Raw genomic sequence first — 18,261 nt, 5'->3', positions numbered from 1 at the left:
CCTTACACCATCCGTCCAAAAAAGGAAATCAGTAAACAATGCAGCTGACATACAACTCCTAACAGCATGTCCCCGATAAGCTCCATATATCTCTGCGTAGGCTACTCAATTCGCATCTCTGCATGCTCCGTTACATCCACAAGTCGATGCTTGTCACACTTTCCCTTCTCTTCCTCCTCTTCCTCTTCCCATTTTCATCATTCTCTGTCATCCACTTATTCATGACTGCCATTGTCTCTCCCTCCGCCTTATCCACCGCCACGCCCTCTTCGGCATCTTCGCATATCTTCCATGCGAGATCGTTGATGTCAGAGGATCCAGCCAACCCTATCTCAAGTGTTGCTCTGTTGGCGTCAAGTGCATTGCCATCCTTTCCCAATGCGTGACAGTCATCTTGCTCATAACTTCCTATTTTCGCAGATAGATGCTCCTCTTCCCCTTCATCTGTGCCATAAGAATGTCTGCCGTTCGCATCCCAGTCTGGCAACTCTATATCTTGCTCCAGGACACCATCATCATTGTCGTCTTCCCCCGTGGTAATTTGTTGAACATCCACCTCTTTCTCCTGCAACACACACCGTTCGTCCTTGCTCCGTTCTGGTGTTTCATCACTAGATGACCCTGGGCCTTCATACTCTCCATCACTCCATACAGGTACACTAGCACACCTCACAGTGCCTTCTTCCTCCTCCTCCACCAACTCTTCATAGGATTCGATCTCAGAGCAACCGTCCAGGGCCCCGCACAACTTTCGGAGTCGATCTCGAACAGTTCCATTGCTTCGGTAAACTTCTGTTGTAAAAGTGTGCTGAGAAGTGGATGGTGGATTGGCTTTTGAGTCTGTAGTCATCTTCTCACCTCCACGTTCTTCCTCATTGAAAGATTTCCCGTCCACCTTACTCCTCAGCAACCTCTCCAAAATTGCCACTCTCATCTCCGCCGCCTCTGCTCTCTCCCGCCATGCCTTGCACTCGCGTTCCGTCTGCCGCAGGTGCTCGCTCAACTTGATGCTTGTGCTTCGTCGTACGCTTACTTCCTTCGGGAGACTACACTGACCCGCACCAAAGCTTGCTAGTTTGCGGCGGAGATGGTCGTTTTCCTCCGTCTTGATGTCGAGTTGTGTTTGCAGGCGGCGAATTTGCGCTTGGAGAATCATCAAGTCGCTAGCGACGGCGTTTGTTACGGGTGGGGTTGATTGAAAACGATGCCTTGGATTCTGATGGAGAGCACTTTCAAGCAACTAGTTCGAAGTGCCGGATTCGATCGGAACCCTGGAGCCCTTGTTTGCATCTGGAGCTCCAATGGGTGCGCTGAAAGGTCTCAGTATATGAGGTGATTGTGGTAAGGGTACGTATTGAGCTTCGTTGCCGAACAAGCTTTTAGTATTGTTGCCGCCAGCACTGGTCGTTGGTCGGATCAACCGAACGTCGCCCTCCTGTTCAAATGAGCGGTCCTTAACGGCCCTTTTATAAGGGTCTCTAGTTGGCTTGTGGCTTTGTTGCTCGTTCGCCCGCTCATTCGAGTTCTTTGACCTCCTTTCCCATGTCACGGCTAGGCTCGTTGTTCTCTCGTCCTCGTCATCCACCCCATCATGACTTCCTCGTCCGGAACTCTTGTTGGAACTGCCTTTAGATTCTGCATGTTCCCTGCGCCCTTCTGTATGAATGCCACCGGTACCTTTTTCAGGTGTTTCGAATGGCGACGACAGTGATTTCCGTGGTGATGGCGGATTCACAGTATAATGCGAAAGCACACTACCAGTCATTCTCGTAGGCATGGGGAGAAATTCAGGCCTCTTCAAGTCTTTGTCCTTCGCAGCAGCAGACTCAAACATCGCAGCCATTGCCCTAACCGCACTCCCGGTGAAGGACTTGCTGTAGTAAGATGTTGGCCTTGAGGGGGTAGTTGGTGGTCGGAGATCTCCATCAAAGGACGTAGCGGACAGTGCGTAATCAGCCATGCGGTCATGTTTCAGGACAGCCGATGGTCCTGACCCCGGCACTTGCTTCTCCTGGCCAGAAATGATCCGATCTTCTTCATATTGAACCTCAGGAGGAACAGAGGCAAGAATATGTTTGGAAGGACTCTTGCTGGGAATAGTACTACGACGAATAGACTCCCGACTAGACCTTTGAGTCTGTCGCCGATCGGATCTCCGTGCGCGAGGTATCTTCGATGCCAACGATCTTGCCCGTGATTTTGCGTGAGATTGTTCATGTGCTGTTGGTGGTCTACTGGGAGGTTCTTGACTGCGATCCGTTCGAGCTATGCGGCCCGTAGCCCGGCTTAATGTTGCAAAGTGACTCAAAGGGCCGCCAGAATAATGGCTAGTTTTGACACTCGGTTTTGGTGTCTCCTCAGCGCCAGCTGAACACTCCGTTGGGGTTTGAGAGGGATCAAGGACTTGTTGACCTGCCTGTTCCTCCGCCGAAGCCGCTGTTATCGATTTTCGCAAGTGGAATGACAATCTTCGTCGACCCTTTTGGCGAGAAGAGCGTCCTGAAGAAGATACGACGGAACTAGGATGTTCTACAGCTGATTCAGCCGGGTCTGTCGATTTGTTAGATCTTTCTCCCCATCTCCAACCTGGAAACCTCGAAAGCCTGTGTCCCGAGCTCTTAACTTTGACCTTTCCGTCCGGGAGCGTTCCATTTGCATCCGTTTGACCACTGTTTATGGACATACGATCCTGTGATGGGGCTCTCACAGATGGCTTTGGAGTCAGCTCTGAATCTTCTGCTCTAGAGCCACAGTTCCTCATTTTGGTCGTCGGCTCACCAAAGACCGACACCGGCGCATCCCCTTGACTCTTATTTCCTTTTCGATCGCGGAAGCTGGCCAATGGATGGACGTCAAGCCCTTCTGTAAAGCTTTTGATCAGGCTGCCCCGACGTCTGACTGTCCGGGGCATTTGTGAGTCTGGTATGACAGGTTGCAATTTGGTCGGGGACCCTGTCTGTCTCCTTTCGGCATACTCAGAATCAAATTGTTGACCCTCACGGTATGGACGAGATGGTGTTTCTTCGACAAACGTGATCGAGCCCTTTGATTGTCTTTTCGAGAGAGACGCACCACCTGCAGAAGGCTCTTCCTCGGTAGGAGACAATAACACCACAGGTCCTGGCGTATTCAGTCGACTCCGAGACAATGAGCGCGAGGATCTTGGGCGCTGTCGAGGTATCACAAGTGTAGGTCGCGGTCTGTCTGCTCGTAGTCCTCCGCTAGGTACTCGTCCACCTGGTTTATCGTCCGGTCAGCAAGACACCAACAGGGATTGAGATGGGGATGGACATACGAGTTTCGGGCGTTGGGCTCGGAGGAATAGGGGATTCCGATACTTGAAAAGAGCCTGTTTGCGGACCATTCTGTTGCCATTCAGGTGGCTTTCGTAGAACAAATGGCTCCGAGACGGAAGGACGCAGTGATCCCTTTCGTGAAGTACAATGGTCGGCAATGCCCGACCCAACCACCCTCAACACATCAAGGCTCCTCATTTGCTTGACAACCTCCCGCCAATGGGTTATGAGCATCTCGGCAATGCTGTTGGCAACATGTATTTTGTCCATATCTGGAAAGCAAAGGGCAATAGCCTCCTCTGATGCCATGTACTTCTTTTTTTCCCACTTGCTGTTGGGCGGTGGGCTCACTGGGGATAGTATGAGGCGAACACTAGAGCTTCGGATTGAGTAGGAGTTGAGAAGATCACCGGCCAAAAGCGGCCCAAAGACGATACCTAGAGCATTGTAGCCCATTAGGTCTGCTGTAGGCAATGGTCTTCCAAATTCATCCTCGCGGGGTGCCGTCTCAGCAACGCGTCCGATCAAGCACAGGAGACCAAAGACTGCACATATCAGCTCCCGACGTAATTGAGACCTAACACTGCCAATTGCCAGCGCAATCAGTCTGGCACGGAGCTTCGTCTGCTTGGTTTTCGTGACCTCGGGATCCCCGTTTAACTGACTTTGTATTGAGACCATTGTGTCAAACAATGGGAGGGATCCGAGGATGCCGCCCGGAAGACCAGAGAGAAGACGCTTGAATGCTGAAGCCACGTCGTCAACACCGGCCTTAATGTGGACTGGGAGGCTTGGGCAGCGGGTTGTGCTCGATATCTCGTCCGGATCTCCTTCGGCGCAGTAGTAGTCATAGAGGGCATTAACCACTCGAACAGACCCAGGGATTCTAAAGACACCGCGAGTCTCCGTAGCTGTAAAGTCATCAGTGAATGCCTCACCAGCGTGGAAGTATGCAGGTCTTACCGTGTTGTACAAGATATTGGGCGGTTGCGCGAAGGCATGTTGGGAGAATCAAGGAGCTGGGCGCATATTCGGATGGCAAGTAGAACATGCTCTTGCCGCACAAACGGACAAGAGATTGCAAGTCTTCATCTTTGAGAACGTCCCGTTTTGCTGAGTGTACCAACTGCAATGCTAGATCGCTGATGCTCCGTCTATGGCTCGCTTTTCTTTCCGACCGTCCCGATTTTGCTGAGCTGGTATTGCTGGCACCCGACGGGTGGCGCCGGAACGTACGGGAAAACCATCCCCTTCTGTGCGGACTTGGGGAGGTTTCTCTCTGAATCAAGTGTTTTATTAGTCAATGGTTCATGGAGCGATGAGTGTATAAAGGCGACTTACCGAGGAGTGGCCATCGTCGTCGGGCGAAAGTAGACGTAGCCCATGCTATAACCTCTAGTCAGTGGGTCGCAGACAAGAATGACTTGCAAAACGCAAATGAGCTAACCTTGGTTGCGAGTCTGTTGTACTCTCGGACAAAGTCCCCTCGATCTTGGAGTTCATGGGCATCGGAGCAGCCGCCCACATCGCCACTGGATAATGTCCATGTCGCACTGCTTCTGTCCGCACGCCTATATGCCACAGGATCCGGGAAATGACCTGCTGTGGCAGACTGAGGGATACCGCGCCATGTAGTCGATGTATCATCCGTCTGCCCTCTCTTTGGTACGCGTCTGGGCAAGAAGCTCTTGGTGGTCGAGGGAGTACCGACCGATGCAATCGATGCCCGATCGGTTTCGTAATGATAGTTTTGCATGTCTTTGGAAGATATACAGTCGTTCAAACAAGTAAAGGAAGGTATTCGGGAGGCGGGTGGCAAGACAAGATATCCAAAGTGGTTGTAAACTGATGATGTTGTGTAGAAGAGCTCCAGAAAGCCCAAAGCATGGTTTGAAAGCATCGCGTCGTTTGTTGTCAACTGCTGCTTCCCGTGTTCACATGTCGCTCTTTGTGTCCAACCTGTTCCTTCTCGAAAAGACTGATATCTTCTCAACAGGAAGGTGGAGTGAACAGAGAAATGTGAGACCCGAAGCAACAGTCACGATCGTCGCCAAGTTCCTTACATTAATGCCTAGAGTCTAGACTACAGGCTGGTGCCATTGCACTTGTTTTTTCAACTCGAAGCAAACCCATTCTCATCTGAACCTGCCGCGTTGTCAGTTCAACGTTCAGGTAGCCATATCTATATATGCTCGCCAGCTAATTATCACTACCAAGGTAGCCACATCAATCCCGTGCTGTTGGGGACAAGGTAGAGGTCTTTGTCAAGACCACCAGAAAGCCATTAATCAGCAATAACAACACCTCTTACCGTGTTCCAGGGAAAGAGAAGAACCCGTCTATGTCGCCCATCGGGGGTTAAGGATATACAATCCTATTATTCCACTAATTTCACATACCGTCCAGAAAAGCGCCATGCAATGCAAACCAAAACCATATCCTCCTATAGCCAACCTAGCTAGGCCATGACAAGTGCCGCCCATTCCTTGTGTTCCCCTTTTAATACTCCTGTAGGTCATCCTCTTCCTCGCCGTAGAGCAACACGTATTTGAGGATATCCGAGAGAGAGATGATGCCTTTGAGGCGGCTGTCATCGTCAACAACAATTAACCTATGGACTCGAGACTTTCGGATAGTCTCGAATATCGAGTCCAGGCGGTCCTCTTCACTGCATGTGTAGATTCCTGCAAAATCTTCAGCTCTCTGGGACAAGGCGTCACCAACGGTCGCTGTCAGCTCGTCATACGCACCCCCTTTGATACAGGGGATGACGTCGACGGCTTCAAAGAGATTGAGAACTCGGTTATCCTTGTCGACGATTGGCACAGCCGAGATGTTGTATTTGACCATGAGGTGAATGACGTCCAAAACGGAGCTGTTCATGGTGGCCGTAGCGAGGTCGGTGTAGGTCCCCAGGCCAATCTCCCTCACGGGCTTCTTTAGCAACATTGTATGCTGCTCGTTGTTGACCGCAATGAACTTCAGGATGCGGTATTGCGTGATCACGCTGACAACCGTCTCTCGGCCGGTCTCGTCGTCCGTGTCGATCAAGGGAATTCTCCGAGCTCGCGTCTTAAGCATTCTTCGGCAGGCTTCGTACAATGGGCGCATGGGATGGACGGATACGGTCTCGAGCGGCAGGACACCAATGGCCCTTTCGATATCTACGCGCATTACTTGTCAGCCTGATGCCCCGCAAGAGAGAACCTTGATGGCCCCTGATAATGGCACTCACCTCGAAGGCTACTCAGCCGGAACTGATCGACTTGGTCGATCTCATGGGGGAACTGGCAATAGTACTGGATGACGTTGATGTAGTCGGTGCTAGTAAGCAAGCCAGCAAATGTTCCGTTACGCGAGTCCCAGAGCGGCGCCGAGACAATGCCTGAATAACGAGAGTCAGCATCAAATGTTACCACACTGGCTGAACCGGCTCCAAGTTGTTATCATACCGTTTTGGATCAGAATATTCAGACTCTTTCTGATGAGCAGATCGTTGTCAAGTATGATTAGGCGGAAGGAGAGCGGCAGGACATCGTAGCTGGTGCGGACCTTGAGGAACTCGCGAACCCCTCTCTGTTTGCATCGACGGTCAGTCAGCCAGAAACCAGTAAAGAAAGGCCAAGTGTGTGTTGTCGTTTTTCTTTTGCCAAATTGCCTTCTTTGGCAGCATAGCATAAGCAAGGACTAGGGCCATGGAAGCCGGCATCCCGCATAGAGGCCATCCGAGCCGGAAGGATTGAACCGAACTAGGCTGACAGAGGCAGTTTGCGACCATGGGACTCTCATGTGGATGAAAGTCAAAGAGAAAGAAGGGATCGAAGGTAGGGAGAAGTTTGGGTGTGCTGTCTCGGAAATGGGATGCTCACCAGACCCTGCATCTGCTCCTTGTCCAGGGGATTTGACGTCTTATCTGACATTGTGCGACTGCTTAGTTTGGGACGAAGGTAGGATGATGGCGCAACGAAAGGTAGCTCGTGACCAGGTCGGAGCGGCAACGGGCCATTGAGATTAGGATCGGTATTGCTGTTCCCAACTGAGGTTGTGGAAGGCTGGGGAGCCTGGGGAGAAACACTGGCGGCATCACTGCCGGTACCAGAAGCCGCCGCCTGGTCAGGGGGAGTACGAGAGTCGTCCATTATCGTGGTCGTGGAACATACATTGGGGAGGGACCCCCGTTGTAGCTTTGTCTTGCTCGGTACTTGGAGCTTTGATTCCGTTGACGGAGGATTGAATCGCCGCCCAGCCACAATTTTCTACCGGTACAGTTTTGGACTATGTCTCTGTATCGATATCTTGGATATACCCTCTCTTCCTCTCGGCCCTTTAACTGTGTCTTTCCCTGTCCCCTTGGTTGTGACTGCGTGGGCGGTCTCGGGGTTTTACGTCAATTGGCTTTGGGTAGAGTTGGTGAGTTGTGTGTAACTTCCGACCGGGAAGTGCAAGCGACGAAGACGGAGGGGATGTCGTTTGGATGATAGCCGAGGGACGGAAAAAAAGAAGGGCAAGAAAGGTGAAGCGACTTAGTCGGGACGATCTAGCTGTAGCCGTCGCAAGTGGCAGAGAAGACGGACTTGGGCGCAATCGACCGAGATGGAATTATTAACTTGATCGCCGTGCTTTTCGTCTAGTCGGTCGACCCGTTCAGAGGCAAGATGTCGAATCCGCCCGCAACGGTATTTCGGAGATGATGGGACGGGAGCACTCGAATGGGAAAGGGATGGTGATCTAGAGCAATGATTCACAAGCTGGACGGAACGGGCAGAAGTCGGCGTTGTCAGGGAGGACTCGACTCCCTCCACTTGCAGAGCGCTACACAATAGAGCCTGTCACGGAGGAGGGGATGCTTCCATGTTGATTGCGCTGGGCCGCCAGAGGGCTCCATTTATCGGGCTTCCACCAGTAGCGATGGCGGCTATTGGGGTGTTGACCCCAGACCCCTCCTTTTGGTGCAGGAGCTGGGCTGGGAACCGATAAGAGCCCCGGTCAAGGCTTGTATACACGTGTAGATAAGCTTTTACCGTTACCATTCGTGACCGAGACCGGACGAGTGTGTCTGTCCTTAACCTTTTAAGGCTGCTCTTACTATCTTCACCTTATACGTATGATTTAAAGTTAAAATTTTAACGCTTCACAGCTTCACAGCTTAACATGTTCCAGGTTGTCATGTTAAAAGCTTGGCATCTACTTGTATTCAAAGAATCCCGAAAGATACGGCTGAGCCCTTCTTTGGTTGCAAGAGTTGAATGTGAATACCGTATTAGTGGCCTGACTTGGGGAGCTAACGATTATATAGAGGTACGCTCACACTGCTTGGTTTGAGCAAGGGATTCAGAACATCTTCGGCATGAACGGCGATATAAGATCTCCGATGTCTTCACAAATTCAAGATATGGAAAGCTATGTCCATGTTTCAGATGTTGAACGTTCATCATGTTGTGTAAACGTCCACCAACGCCCAGGTTGAGCACCTAGTTCTCATACCTATACTGGCCAAGCAGTCCATTATCGTGCCACGATTCCATATAAACGTGCCCAGCCCTAAAGCAGACGGATGAATGACGATCAATGAACATGACAAGATACGCATCTGACACCTCCATGCATCTCCAAACTGACACTAAACGGTTATCACCGCACTACGTCAAGCCATCCTTCTACCTAATGTTAGACGGAACACACAGCTACCGGTATGTCTGTTAACAACGTAAACCACCCAGGTCCCTTTGTGTGACAAAGCACACGAGTCGGGTATTCCTTGGTGCCGAGACACCACACAACCTTTGGGCCCGGAGACAAAAAGAAAGCCAGAAGGTTGTGTATTCTATAGTGTAGGTACCTCTACACAGTCTCTGTATCGTGATAGTGGGTGAGGTGACTTGTTCTTGTGATGCGGCTCGGACCAGGATGTCATTGAGAGTGGAAAGACCCGACGGGAGTGCAAGTGATACTGTTCAGTTTGATGTAGAATGCACGCCAAAGAGGAGACTCTAGAAAAGGAAAGAATAGCTGTTGCAACCCAACAATGGACGTGGGTGTCTGGTCACCCGTGTCCGCCTGCCCGCTGCCGGCAATGAATCCAATGATTCCTTTGGAGTTGCTTTGGGTCGGGTTTTACCTTTGGGCCCTGAATCCATGGAGGTTGGGGTCGTCGTCGTTGTGGTGATGACATCCGATGGCACGGTAGCTCGGGTAGCAAGGACCATCCAGCACTACCACCTCAGCAGTCCAGCGCAACCGCAGGTGCCACCTCAGCGCACGGCCCACTTTTTTCACCCCAGACGCCCGGGCCCTGGCTCGAGCCTTGGGAAGCTGCCTCGCTGTGAGTCTGTGATGGTGCGCTGTGATTGGGGTTCCAGGGCGCGATTGCGAGGCAGCTTTCGACGATGCTCACCCATCCATCATTCATGCCTCTGCCGCCGCTCCCCGTTCAACAGATTTGTTCGCATTAACAACAAGGGCAGCAGCACCGGGGCAAGGCAACGTGATCCATATTGTGTCTGTCCGTGTCCATCGTGCTTTGCTTCCATTCCGCGACCAAGCAGACCAGCAGTGGAGCGAGCTACACTATTCCTAGCGTTGTCTCTTCCATCTCTTTGTGACCGTGATTCCTTCCACCTTCTCCGCTGTCCTGTCCTGCCGCCTCACGCAACCCAACAATCCCTCCCCCAAAAAACATTCAACATCGGGTCCTGTCGCCCGTTCCCGCTCGACACCGTCCACGTCCCCCGATTTTGCGGAAACCTCTATCGTCAACCATCAGAGAAACATCGGCTTCTCACATCATTACCGATTTCACAATACTCCGAGCTCCGTTCGAGGCCTGCTTTGGCTCTTCACTTCGCTGCTTGTCTTCGATCATTTGTGTCATTGATTTCGCTTCGCTCTCGCTGCCCTCGCAAACGTCCAGAACCCCTGCGTCCACCGTCCACTTTGTTGTGGAGCGACCGATCCGACTCCCGACACCGACCAGGGCACCACCGACCGCCTGCCGGACCCAGAACAATAACACCGGGGGCCCTTCGACTTCCCCGGCATTCCACGACAATCATCGCCATCACCACTTCGCGACACCAACAGCCAAAAAAACGCCCGTCCTTTCTGTTGTACATCGCGGTTGGCGGCAGATCGATTCGCGTCCCCCAGCAGCCATGGGCGCTTCCTGTTCCTCGTGCTGCGGAGGTATGTAATGCCTTTCTCCCCCCTCCGTTTATACATATGGCATGCGTGGAGTAAAGCTAACGGGACCCGGCAGGCAAATCCCGCGACGGCTTGTATGATAATGTCCTCGCCGATAGTGAGCGGGAAGCCGTTGCCGACCTCCTCCAGTACCTCGAAAACGTATGCATACCGATATCTGCCCACGTCATGACGGAAGCGCTAACACATGTGTAGCGTGGAGAGACCGACTTCTTCTCCGGAGAGCCCCTACGCGCCCTGAGCACTCTCGTCTACTCGGAGAATATCGATCTTCAACGGAGTGCAAGTCTGACGTTTGCTGAAATCACCGAGCGAGGTACGTATTGTTGGAAAAACACGGCACCAATACCCTTTGTTTCGGCCATCACGTCGCTGACTTTGTGTTCGCTTATACCAGATGTTCGAGCTGTTGATAGGGACACTCTCGAACCCATCCTCTTCCTTCTCCAAAATTCCGACATCGAAGTTCAAAGGGCAGCCAGTGCGGCGCTGGGCAACCTCGCGGTAAACAGTATGTACTCTTCTTGGAGGCGTATTAGTGTGGCAGCGATGGCTAACAAGCAAACAGCTGAGAACAAGGTCTTGATTGTCCAGCTTGGTGGTTTGGCCCCCCTTATCCGCCAAATGATGTCGCCCAACGTCGAGGTTCAGTGTAACGCCGTTGGCTGTATCACTAACTTGGCCACACACGAAGACAACAAGGCCAAGATCGCACGCTCCGGGGCTCTGGGACCATTGACACGACTCGCCAAATCTAGGGACATGAGAGTTCAACGCAATGCTACTGGCGCTCTTCTGAACATGACACACTCCGGTAGGCTTGTACCGTGACGGACATCATTTACACACCGCTAACACTTGACAGATGAAAACCGCCAACAACTGGTAAATGCCGGCGCTATCCCTGTATTGGTTCAGCTATTGTCTTCCACCGATGTCGACGTCCAGTATTACTGCACCACCGCCCTCAGCAACATTGCCGTCGATGCCAACAACAGGCGGAAGCTTGCGCAAACCGAACCTCGGCTTGTTCAGTCTCTTGTCAACTTGATGGACTCCTCTTCACCCAAGGTTCAGTGCCAGGCCGCCTTGGCCCTTCGAAATCTCGCCTCGGACGAAAAGTACCAGTTGGAAATTGTTCGCGCCAGCGGCCTCGGCCCCCTTCTCCGTCTTCTTCAGTCGTCGTACCTACCGCTCATCCTGTCGGCTGTTGCCTGCATTCGAAATATCTCTATCCATCCAATGAACGAGTCCCCCATTATCGAGGCCGGATTCTTGAAACCATTGGTCGACCTCCTAGGGTCGACCGACAATGAGGAGATCCAGTGCCATGCCATCTCTACCCTCAGGAATCTCGCGGCGAGCTCGGACCGGAACAAGGCGTTGGTGCTCGAGGCTGGTGCTGTACAGAAATGCAAGCAGTTGGTGTTGGAGGTTCCGGTGACCGTACAGTCAGAGATGACCGCAGCCATTGCCGTTTTGGCGTTGAGTGATGAACTCAAAACAAATCTTTTGGAGCTCGGTGTGTTTGAGGTTTTGATTCCTCTTACCAAGTCACCTAGCATCGAGGTTCAAGGAAACAGTGCTGCGGCTTTGGGTAACCTCTCATCTAAAGGTTAGTCGATTCCTTGTTGAACCGTTTCCGGGTCCGACATACTGACAAACAAACAGTGGGCGATTACAGCATCTTCATCCATAACTGGAACGAACCAAGCGATGGCATCCATGGCTACTTGAGCAGATTCCTCGCTAGCGGCGACGCCACTTTCCAACACATTGCGATTTGGACCCTGCTACAGCTCCTCGAATCCGAAGACAAGAAGCTTATTGGGCTGATTGGAAAATCGAACGACATTGTGGATATGATCAGGCAGATTGCGAACCGCCAGATTGAGTCGGATAACGAATTGGAGGACGATGACGAGGGTGAAGTGGTCAGCCTTGCACAGCGGTGCTTGGAGCTCCTCGGCCAGGGAAATGCCAAGGCCCACATCGAGGGCTAAAAGAGAGAGGTTGATGGTTTTATTCTTTTCAACCCTCTTTGCTTTGTTGGCATTTTCCGATCTTGGTTTCGACTGGCTTGAGGTATTTCGCATAGGATTGGCGTGGAGTTTGCGGCGCAGCATTGTTTAGTAATGGATTGATTATACACGGGAGGGAAGTCATGGGATTTTGTATTGGCAGGAAGCGACCATTGGAAGAGGCGACAGTTATGGGCAAATCGGAGAGGCTGATGGATATGATGGGTGGCGCGCGTTTCGTGTGCGTATTCCGATCCGGGTTATTTTCTTTTGTAACCATAACGAAAATCATGTCAGGGTCCCAGCTGCTTGTTGTTTCATGATCAGCCCGCAGACCTAATTTATATTGTTCGCCGAACACCATCCCCCCTTTTTGTTTTTCGGTTCGCTTTGTTTCTTTCCGTATTGTTTAATGGAAATGAGACAGCGTTGACGAAGGCGCATCTGGCACCGGTCTCGGTCCAAGTGTGAAGATATAGTAGTTGGGCACACCTTTGCAACTGCTATAGGATATTAGTTTCTTTTAGTCCTCGGCTTAAATAGACAGGTTTTTGTTGACACAAGCCAACATGAGTGACCATAAGAAGGAACCAGAACTGACAGGGTGAAGGGTTTGACCTCAGTGGGCTGCTTCAGGCTTGCTTCTATTCTCCTTTGCGTATGGGTATCTCGTCAAGCCATCACATCCTCAAGCTCTACCCTTTCCAAAGGGTTTCTTATCAACTTGGGGAGCCAATTCGACTGAGTCTTGGCAAACACTTTGCCCCTGATCAGAGCCAGCGGCACAGGCCCAAACGTCCTCGAATCTCGCGAGGCCGTCAAGTTATCTCCAACCAACCAACAGTGACCTTCGGGTACCTAAATCATTCCCCAAAATTTGTTAGCGATGGATCACTTGCACATTATGCTCCTTCCCCGCTGCACCCGGGATCACCATCACCATCATCAACCAAACAACCAATCAAACGTACCTGAATCATGATATCATCCCCATCACCCCCCCGCCTCTCCCCCAAGACCTCCCCCTCCACCGTCCCTCCCCCCGGCACAGGCGTGTCAACAAGCACATAATCCCCAGGCATCCCCATGATCCTCTTCACCCCCAACTCCCCACTCGTACTGATAGGGATCTGGTAAACCACCAAGTCGCCCACTTTCACCGAATTTCCATATTTATGGAACCGCGAAACTACAAGCCATTCCCCGACTACCTCGAAGGTGGGTAGCATGGACGGCCCGGAGGCCGGAGCCATGGATAGCACGTGCTCGAGAAATAAATGGGTGAAGGCGAGGAGCTTCAAGGTGGAGAAGAGCACGTGGAAGGGGTGCGAGAGGAGGCGGGAAGAGGGGCGGCCTAGGAGGTTGTCGAGGTGAGTGAGGAGGCGGGAGATGGAGAGGGTTAGGGGGTGGGTGCGGAGGAAGTGGAGGATTTTGGAGAAGAGCCCCCCTGCGGCGGGAGGGGGTGGTGGTGGTGGTGGTGGTATGGAATGTTGATGGTGTTGTTGTTGTTGTTGTTGTTGTTGTTGTTGTTGTTGCTGGGAGGAGGATGAAGATAATGGAGGTGAATTATAGTCTATCCCGGACCCGGCGACTGTTGGGCCGTGATTGGGAGGTGGCGTTCTTGCTGTGTCGACGACGACATCGTGTCTCCTGGATAATGTTTGGGAAATTGTCCGTCGTTGGAAGGTGAGTCGGCATGTGGCTTGTGAGGAGGTTGAGGTGCGTAATGTTGGACCGGCGAGGAGGGAGAGGAGTGAGGAGGAAGCCCGGGTGGGCGGTCGTATTGAGGGCGGCATCGGTGTTTAGGTGTATGGATGTGACCTGGGCCGATGAACGAGACGGGATGTGAAGATTGATGACGACTTGGAGCCGTGTATGGCTCTGAGAGGTTTCACGGGATTCGAGGTGAATCGGATGAGTCGTGAGTGAGCTTAGAGGTAAGAGCTGTCCAGTATGCAGAGTTACAACTATAGCTCATGATCTTGGCCTTCCGATGAGAATGTCGACGCGGATGTTGAGACTCTCAATCCCCCGGAATCATGAATGCGATATGCAAAGCGCTGGCGGCCGACCGGATCGTGGGGCCGAAGACGGTTCGTGGTGTGGAGGAAGCTTGCGGAAATGTGGGGCTTCATCGGGTGCCCGTGCACCTTACAGGGGAGCTTTGAATTGGAGCTTTGTGGTTGGCCCAAAGGCTCCGGATCTGCATCATCAGCTCCGCGGCCCAGAGTGTTTCTGGTTTAGACTCGTCAACTGCCACAGAGCCTCTTCTTCTTTCCCCGCGACGACATCTTTCACCTTTCTTCCACCGTCTTAGCCCTTCCTCGAGTTCCTCAACCTCGGTGCAAATTCCCACCCGACAAGCCCAACAACCGGATCCGATCATGAGAGCCTCCCCGTGCCTTTACAATTCCGCAGCTGCCCTCCGGAGGGTGTTCCTCGACAGCGCGTCCGCTCCAGCACCCCTGCTGCTCCAGACAGTCCTACTCCCTCGCCTCTCAGTTGCCGCCGCGACTGCTGCCGTCCTCAACAACCAGACACGATGCGCGTTCTCGACCCAAAGCTCTCTCCAGGCGAAAGCGAAATTCTTTGGAATGCGCAAGGCAAAGTCGAACGCACAGCAGGAGAACCTACCGCGCGATCTCGCGATTAAAGTACCCTTTGTACACCTGCGTGGCCTGGACGGCAATCTCTCAGGAAAGCAACGGCCAGCGGACATCATCAGCCGGCTGGACCGCGAACGTTACAGCTTGGCGATGGTGTGGCAGCCGCCCAGGCCCAAGCCCGGCGACCCGGAGGTCCCCAAAAACCCCGACCTGCCCGAGTGGCCCGTGTGCGTCATCATCGACCGCCGCGCCGAGGCAGAGGCCCAGAAGGCCAAGGCTAAGGAGGAGCGCAAAAAGCAAGTGACCAAGAAGGAGCTGGAGATCAACTGGGCGATTGCGGCGCACGATTTGGGATTCCGCACGCGACAGCTCCAGAAGTTCCTGCAGAAGGGACACAGGGTGGAGGTCATGCTGCTGCAGAAGAAGGCCAAGGGACAGAAAACTAAGCAGGCGACGGGCGAGGAGTGCAAGGAAGTTGTGCGCTTGATCAGGGAGGCGGTTGCCGAGGTGCCAAAGGTTCAGGAGGTGAAGGCCATGGAAGGTGAGCTTGGAAAGGTGGTGCGGATGGTCTTCCAGGGCCCTACACCCAAGAAGGAGAAGGAGAATGCGGCGGCTGAGGAGGAGCAGAATGAGGAAAAGGAGGAGAAGGAGGATGAATAAGCGCCATTTCAGGCGGTCGTTGGTTCAAGTTGTTTAGAAGTTGTGCGAGTGGGGGGAGCATGTCGCTTTCAAAGCGCGGCTTTCTCGACAATATGTAGATATGTATGCTTGTACCATATGTGTACCTAATAGTTATAGATGCAGGGCGGGAATGAGGTCCGACGCCTCGCATAAAAACACTCCTTGCCGGTCAATTCGATGGACGTGAGTGGTCCTCGAGCAATGGAACATCCTACCTATAGCTTGTATGTTTACGGTTTGCCATGGACACAATGGGATTGTAACCACATCGAAGAGATTTAGAAGTTTCACATAGTAAACTGTAACCATGGAAGTTTAAGTCCTGGCCGAATCTTTGAGTGACGTTGGGCAACCTTGGACGGAATCTGTAACTCCTGGTTGGCTGACAGTGTACGAAAAGCGGGGCGCGGGGTGTTGTTTTTGGTGGTACGACCTCTTGATCGCATCCGTGACTCAGTTCAGAATCTGGCTGATGATCCTGCACTGAGCACTTTGAGAATTAGCATTGTGCCAACACAACAAAAAAGTGAAAAGGGAGACTACCATTAGCCTCTCCCTGCTCATCAATACCGTTTTTGCATCTCAAAGCGATAACTCGGCTGTTCATTTTCAGTCACTCGAGTCCTCACCTAACTCGTCGAAACGCGACGCAAATTTTGGGACGCACCTCACCTTCACCCAATCGGATCCCATTGGTCTTAAACAACATTTGCGACAACTTCGCCAAGCACATCGCATCTCATACAACAAATGGCTACCGAAGCGACTGGGGCTCCCGCTGAGGCTCCCGCACCACAGGAGAAGGGGAAGCAACAGGCTAAGCCCGCTGCCGCCAAAGACACACCCACTACCGGAGGAGACGCCGCCGGCGAACAGAAGCTCACTCCCGCTCAGCTAAAAGCCAGGGCCAAGGCCGAGAAGGCAGCACGACGGGCAAAGGCGAAGGAGGTGAAGGAAGCCCCACCAGCGGCCGCGGCAGCAGATGCGAAGGGAGGCAAGGGCAGCAAGGGTGGAAAGCAGGAGGGCGGCCAATCGGGCTCTCAGCAGCAGGGCAAGTCTGTTCCCGGCCGCAGGCCGTCCGTGGGTGGAAGGCGGCCTTCGATGGCTGCCGTCATCAAGGAGGATCCGAGGAGTAGCATTCCCGAGTGCTTTAGCCATGTGCCCATGGCCAAGCGGATACAGACTTCGCAGGCGCACAAGGACGTGCACCCTGCCGTATTGGCGGTCGGCCAGCAGATGGCTACTTTTGCTCTTAAGGACAGCATTGCCAGGCTGGAGGCAACCCTGTTGGCGTTCAAGAAGGTTGGCAACCTCATTCTCAGACTCTGTGGACAGGACACTGACAAGACATACGATAGGTTATTGAGTCTTACGAAACACCGAAGGGCAACTCACTTTCTCGTCACTTTGTCCCCCATGTGCTGAACCCCCAGATCGAGTACTTGACCGAGTGCCGTCCCATGTCCTTTTCCATGGGTAACGCCATCCGCTTCCTCAAGTCCCAGGTTAACAAGTTCGACATCGACACGCCCGAGGACGAGGCGAAGGAGTCTCTTCTCGAGTTTATCGACATCTTCATCAACGAGCGCATCACCCTGGCCGAGGTGGTCATTTCCAAAAACGCCGCTGAGCTGATCGACGAGGATGGCGTTGTTCTCACGTACGGCCGCCACCGGCTGGTAGAGAAGACCATCTTGCGGGCCAAGTCTAACGGGAAAAACTTCGCCGTCTCCATCATCGACGACCCGTACGACCAGGGCGGCAAGGAGCTCGCCAAGACGCTACAGCAGGCCGGCATCCCCGTCTTCTACTCGCCCAACCTCGGCGGCCTGCGGGTGCACCTCGAGCGGGCGAGCAACGTGCTGCTCGGCACCGAGGCCATCTTCGCCAACGGATCTTTGCTCGCTCCCGCGGGTACTGCTGATGTTGCCATGGCCGCTTCGGCCGCTAACGTCAAGGTGGTGGCCCTCTGCGAGACTATCAACTTTGACCGCGAGCGTGTCTCGGTGGACTCGCTCACCTACAACGAGATTGACCCCGAGCGATGCTCGGCTGAGTCGTTCCGGCTGATGTTTGATACCACGCACAGCAAGTACATTACCGGTGTCATTACCGAGTTCGAGAGCGGTACGGATTTTGCCCCGGCGCAGGCTATCTTGACACTGTTGAGAAAGCGGGAGGACCCTACTATTGCTTAAACGGCAAAAAGTATATGTGAGAGTGGACGGCGAGATGAAGGAAAGCATGTAGAAAGATACATGGGTTCATATATGCTGGTGGTGGCGCGCCAGCTAGACAGAAAGCTAGAGTAGGTAGACAGAGAGAGATACCTGGATCTTAAAGAGGCTTCACCAAGACCGCATAGTATGCGGCGAAGAAGATCATCTGAAGCGGTAAGAAATGCGGAGGGAGAGAAAATTTGAGGGAAAGGGAAAGGCCAAAACGGGAAGGGAAATC

At 52.9% G+C, this 18,261-nt stretch overlaps 6 protein-coding genes across 6 annotated transcripts; 3 read left to right on the top strand and 3 right to left on the bottom strand.

The window, feature by feature from the left end:
* Positions 1–22: 22 nt before the first annotated feature.
* SMAC4_07042 (uncharacterized protein) lies at positions 23–5,052 on the bottom strand (the record flags this gene model as incomplete). Its single annotated transcript, XM_003349642.2, has 8 exons — positions 23–1,163; positions 1,242–3,237; positions 3,296–4,207; positions 4,260–4,422; positions 4,533–4,575; positions 4,638–4,682; positions 4,744–4,828; positions 4,896–5,052. The coding sequence occupies 8 exons, from the start codon at positions 5,050–5,052 to the stop codon at positions 131–133; spliced, it is 4,434 nt and encodes a 1,477-aa protein (XP_003349690.1). The 3' UTR covers positions 23–130.
* A 112-nt stretch (positions 5,053–5,164) lies between these two features.
* SMAC4_07041 (uncharacterized protein) lies at positions 5,165–8,342 on the bottom strand. The gene is made up of 4 exons (XM_003349641.2): positions 7,166–8,342; positions 6,749–6,872; positions 6,532–6,681; positions 5,165–6,460 (listed from the first exon to the last, which is right to left on the bottom strand). The coding sequence occupies exons 1-4, from the start codon at positions 7,433–7,435 to the stop codon at positions 5,796–5,798; spliced, it is 1,209 nt and encodes a 402-aa protein (XP_003349689.1). The 5' UTR covers positions 7,436–8,342; the 3' UTR covers positions 5,165–5,795.
* A 1,368-nt stretch (positions 8,343–9,710) lies between these two features.
* On the top strand, positions 9,711–13,105 carry SMAC4_07040 (uncharacterized protein). The gene is made up of 7 exons (XM_003349640.2): positions 9,711–10,478; positions 10,552–10,637; positions 10,692–10,812; positions 10,894–11,007; positions 11,065–11,310; positions 11,362–12,111; positions 12,168–13,105. The coding sequence occupies exons 1-7, from the start codon at positions 10,448–10,450 to the stop codon at positions 12,497–12,499; spliced, it is 1,680 nt and encodes a 559-aa protein (XP_003349688.1). The 5' UTR covers positions 9,711–10,447; the 3' UTR covers positions 12,500–13,105.
* A 303-nt stretch (positions 13,106–13,408) lies between these two features.
* Positions 13,409–14,313, bottom strand: SMAC4_07039 (uncharacterized protein; the record flags this gene model as incomplete). The annotated part of the gene is made up of 2 exons (XM_003349639.1): positions 13,409–13,435; positions 13,489–14,313. The coding sequence occupies 2 exons, from the start codon at positions 14,311–14,313 to the stop codon at positions 13,409–13,411; spliced, it is 852 nt and encodes a 283-aa protein (XP_003349687.1).
* Positions 14,314–14,901: 588 nt separating this feature from the next.
* On the top strand, positions 14,902–15,783 carry SMAC4_07038 (uncharacterized protein; the record flags this gene model as incomplete). The annotated part of the gene is made up of 1 exon (XM_003349638.1): positions 14,902–15,783. One exon carries the CDS (start codon positions 14,902–14,904, stop codon positions 15,781–15,783), a length of 882 nt encoding a protein of 293 aa, XP_003349686.1.
* Positions 15,784–16,277: 494 nt separating this feature from the next.
* SMAC4_07037 (uncharacterized protein) lies at positions 16,278–18,116 on the top strand. The gene is made up of 2 exons (XM_066090555.1): positions 16,278–17,106; positions 17,163–18,116. The coding sequence occupies exons 1-2, from the start codon at positions 16,555–16,557 to the stop codon at positions 18,000–18,002; spliced, it is 1,392 nt and encodes a 463-aa protein (XP_065946055.1). The 5' UTR covers positions 16,278–16,554; the 3' UTR covers positions 18,003–18,116.
* The last annotated feature ends 145 nt before the right edge of the window (positions 18,117–18,261 follow it).

The sequence above is a fragment of the Sordaria macrospora genome, chromosome 2 (assembly GCF_033870435.1).
Source record: "Sordaria macrospora chromosome 2, complete sequence".
Lineage (NCBI taxonomy): Eukaryota > Fungi > Ascomycota > Sordariomycetes > Sordariales > Sordariaceae > Sordaria > Sordaria macrospora.
This window is presented reverse-complemented; position numbering and strand designations above follow the sequence as displayed.

Excerpts from the sequence above, each read along its gene's own strand:
- SMAC4_07037 (XM_066090555.1), top strand. The coding sequence starts at position 16,555 with ATGGCTACCGAAGCGACTGGGGCTCCCGCTGAGGCTCCCGCACCACAG. Across the intron at positions 17,107-17,162 it reads CCCTGTTGGCGTTCAAGAAG|GTTATTGAGTCTTACGAAAC; the intron begins GTTGGCAACCTC and ends GACATACGATAG.
- SMAC4_07041 (XM_003349641.2), bottom strand. The coding sequence starts at position 7,435 with ATGGACGACTCTCGTACTCCCCCTGACCAGGCGGCGGCTTCTGGTACC. Across the intron at positions 6,873-7,165 it reads AGGAGCAGATGCAGGGTCTG|AGAGGGGTTCGCGAGTTCCT; the intron begins GTGAGCATCCCA and ends CGATGCAAACAG. Across the intron at positions 6,461-6,531 it reads CCGGCTGAGTAGCCTTCGAG|ATATCGAAAGGGCCATTGGT; the intron begins GTGAGTGCCATT and ends TAATGCGCGTAG.
- SMAC4_07040 (XM_003349640.2), top strand. The coding sequence starts at position 10,448 with ATGGGCGCTTCCTGTTCCTCGTGCTGCGGAG. Across the intron at positions 10,479-10,551 it reads CTGTTCCTCGTGCTGCGGAG|GCAAATCCCGCGACGGCTTG; the intron begins GTATGTAATGCC and ends GGGACCCGGCAG. Across the intron at positions 11,311-11,361 it reads TCTGAACATGACACACTCCG|ATGAAAACCGCCAACAACTG; the intron begins GTAGGCTTGTAC and ends AACACTTGACAG.